The sequence below is a fragment of the Salvia splendens genome, chromosome 4 (assembly GCF_004379255.2).
Source record: "Salvia splendens isolate huo1 chromosome 4, SspV2, whole genome shotgun sequence".
Taxonomy (NCBI): domain Eukaryota; kingdom Viridiplantae; phylum Streptophyta; class Magnoliopsida; order Lamiales; family Lamiaceae; genus Salvia; species Salvia splendens.
In genome coordinates, this window is record NC_056035.1 from 30,125,163 (window position 1) to 30,127,042 (window position 1,880).

The 1,880-nt window shown below is 41.5% G+C and overlaps 1 protein-coding gene across 1 annotated transcript; it reads left to right on the forward strand.

Annotated features, from left to right (window-relative positions):
* Positions 1-1,593, forward strand: LOC121801397 (tetraspanin-8-like). The gene is made up of 2 exons (XM_042200880.1): positions 1-631; positions 1,085-1,593. Exons 1-2 carry the CDS (start codon positions 137-139, stop codon positions 1,376-1,378), a joined length of 789 nt encoding a protein of 262 aa, XP_042056814.1. The 5' UTR covers positions 1-136; the 3' UTR covers positions 1,379-1,593.
* The last annotated feature ends 287 nt before the right edge of the window (positions 1,594-1,880 follow it).

Genomic DNA, 1,880 nt, shown 5'->3' on the forward strand with positions numbered 1-1,880 from the left:
TGCGCTGAGAGAGAATACAAGTAAACGATCTCTCAAAAGCCGTACACGTCACCTCTCAAATGCCAGTTTCCAATTCCTTCTAAACTCTTTCCCTATAAAAATTCCCAAATTTTCATCACTCTCACCTCCAAACAAAATGCGCGTGAGCAACAATCTGGTGGGAATTCTGAACCTGGTGACGCTGCTGCTCTCGATTCCGATAATCGGCGGCGGGATATGGCTCTCCAAGCAGGCGGACACCGAGTGTGAGCGCTTCCTCGACAAGCCGGTGATCGTGCTCGGGGTTTTCGTACTGCTCGTTTCGATCGCCGGGCTGGTGGGGTCGTGCTGCCGCGTGACGTGGCTGCTGTGGGTGTACCTGCTGGTGATGTTCCTCCTCATCCTCCTGCTCTTCTGCTTCACGATCTTCGCCTTCGTCGTCACCAACAAAGGCGCCGGCGAAGCCCTCTCCGATAAAGGATACAAGGAGTATCGCCTCGGCGATTACTCCAATTGGCTGCAGGATCGAGTCAACGGCAATTGGGGGAAGATCCGGAGCTGTTTGGAGGATAGCAAAATTTGCCAGAAGCTGCTCACCGATAGCTCAACTCCTGCTGCGGATTTCTACAAGGAGCATCTCTCTTCGCTTCAGGTATTGTACATCTAACTCTACTCGTTGAGTCGGTCATGTCGTCATACACTTGGTGTGCATCGTTTAATTTTGGGGATTTCGCATTTGCTTTTCCAATTAATTGTTGATGATGATTCTTCTCTCATAATTCTAGATCTGGTTTGCGTTATGCTGATATTTTTCCAAATCCGATTCGTTTTGTGTGTAAATCAATAGTAATTAGTCACTTATCATAGGTGAATTTTTGTGAAATCATAGCCTCATCATTAATGATAGCGGAATTTTTGAAAAGTTTTAACTTTACTGTTTAAATTCACCATTAATCAACTTTTTTCCTTTTCATTCAATAATACAATTCATATTAGAAAGATGAAATCCTTTACAAGAAAAAGGAAAAATTTATCTAGCGCAGAAATTAAAGTGAACCATTGAAAGTTTGTGGATTGGGATTGAAAACTTGATCTTGATTTTCAGTCGGGATGCTGCAAGCCGTCGAACGACTGTAACTTCCAGTACATCAGCCCGACAAATTGGACAGCGGGCACGACCCCGGCATCAGGGAATCCAGACTGCGGGAGATGGAGTAACGATGCGAATAAGCTGTGCTACGAGTGCAACTCGTGCAAGGCGGGGCTGCTGGATAACATAAAGAGTGATTGGAAGAGGGTGGCAGTGATCAACATAGTGTTCCTGGTGTTTCTGGTGATTGTCTACACGGTGGGATGCTGCGCCTTCAGGAACAACAGGGAATACTATTCTTATAAATGATATCTTAAAAACTAGAAACAAACAAACATATCATCTGGCTTTGTATTAACAAACATATCATCTGGCTGGCTTTGTATTCTTGGTTTTATTAGGTGTGCAGTGTAGTGCATTTTTTCTTTCTTTTTTTTCTTTTGGTTTCCTTGTTAGACTTGTATTATTCTATTACTCCTTACATATTGTGCACATTTCATTCTATATAAATCTAGTTTTGTGAAGAGATGCATTTCTTTTATTGCGAGGGTTCATCGATGCATATTGTTTGGATATTTTTCAAATTTTTCGATGTAGGATGGTTTGAAACTCCACGCTTATTGACATATTATTGGGTTGGCCCCTAGAAATGTTACTCTATTAAAAAATTTTACATAAATAAATTTTAGTTGCATATGATCATTTTGGCGTCTATCACGAGATTTTATTGGGAGTAGTTATAGATTTAAAGATGATTTGTATGATTAATATTTGGCTTGACGATGATCAAGGGAATGGGGTAAAAATCTAA

What these genes read in the sequence shown, in the direction of transcription:
- LOC121801397 (XM_042200880.1), top strand. Translation starts at nt 137, where the DNA reads ATGCGCGTGAGCAACAATCTGGTGGGAATTCTGAACCTGGTGACGCTG. An exon ending in AGCATCTCTCTTCGCTTCAG is followed by an intron (nt 632 to 1,084) that starts GTATTGTACATC and finishes CTTGATTTTCAG; the next exon opens with TCGGGATGCTGCAAGCCGTC.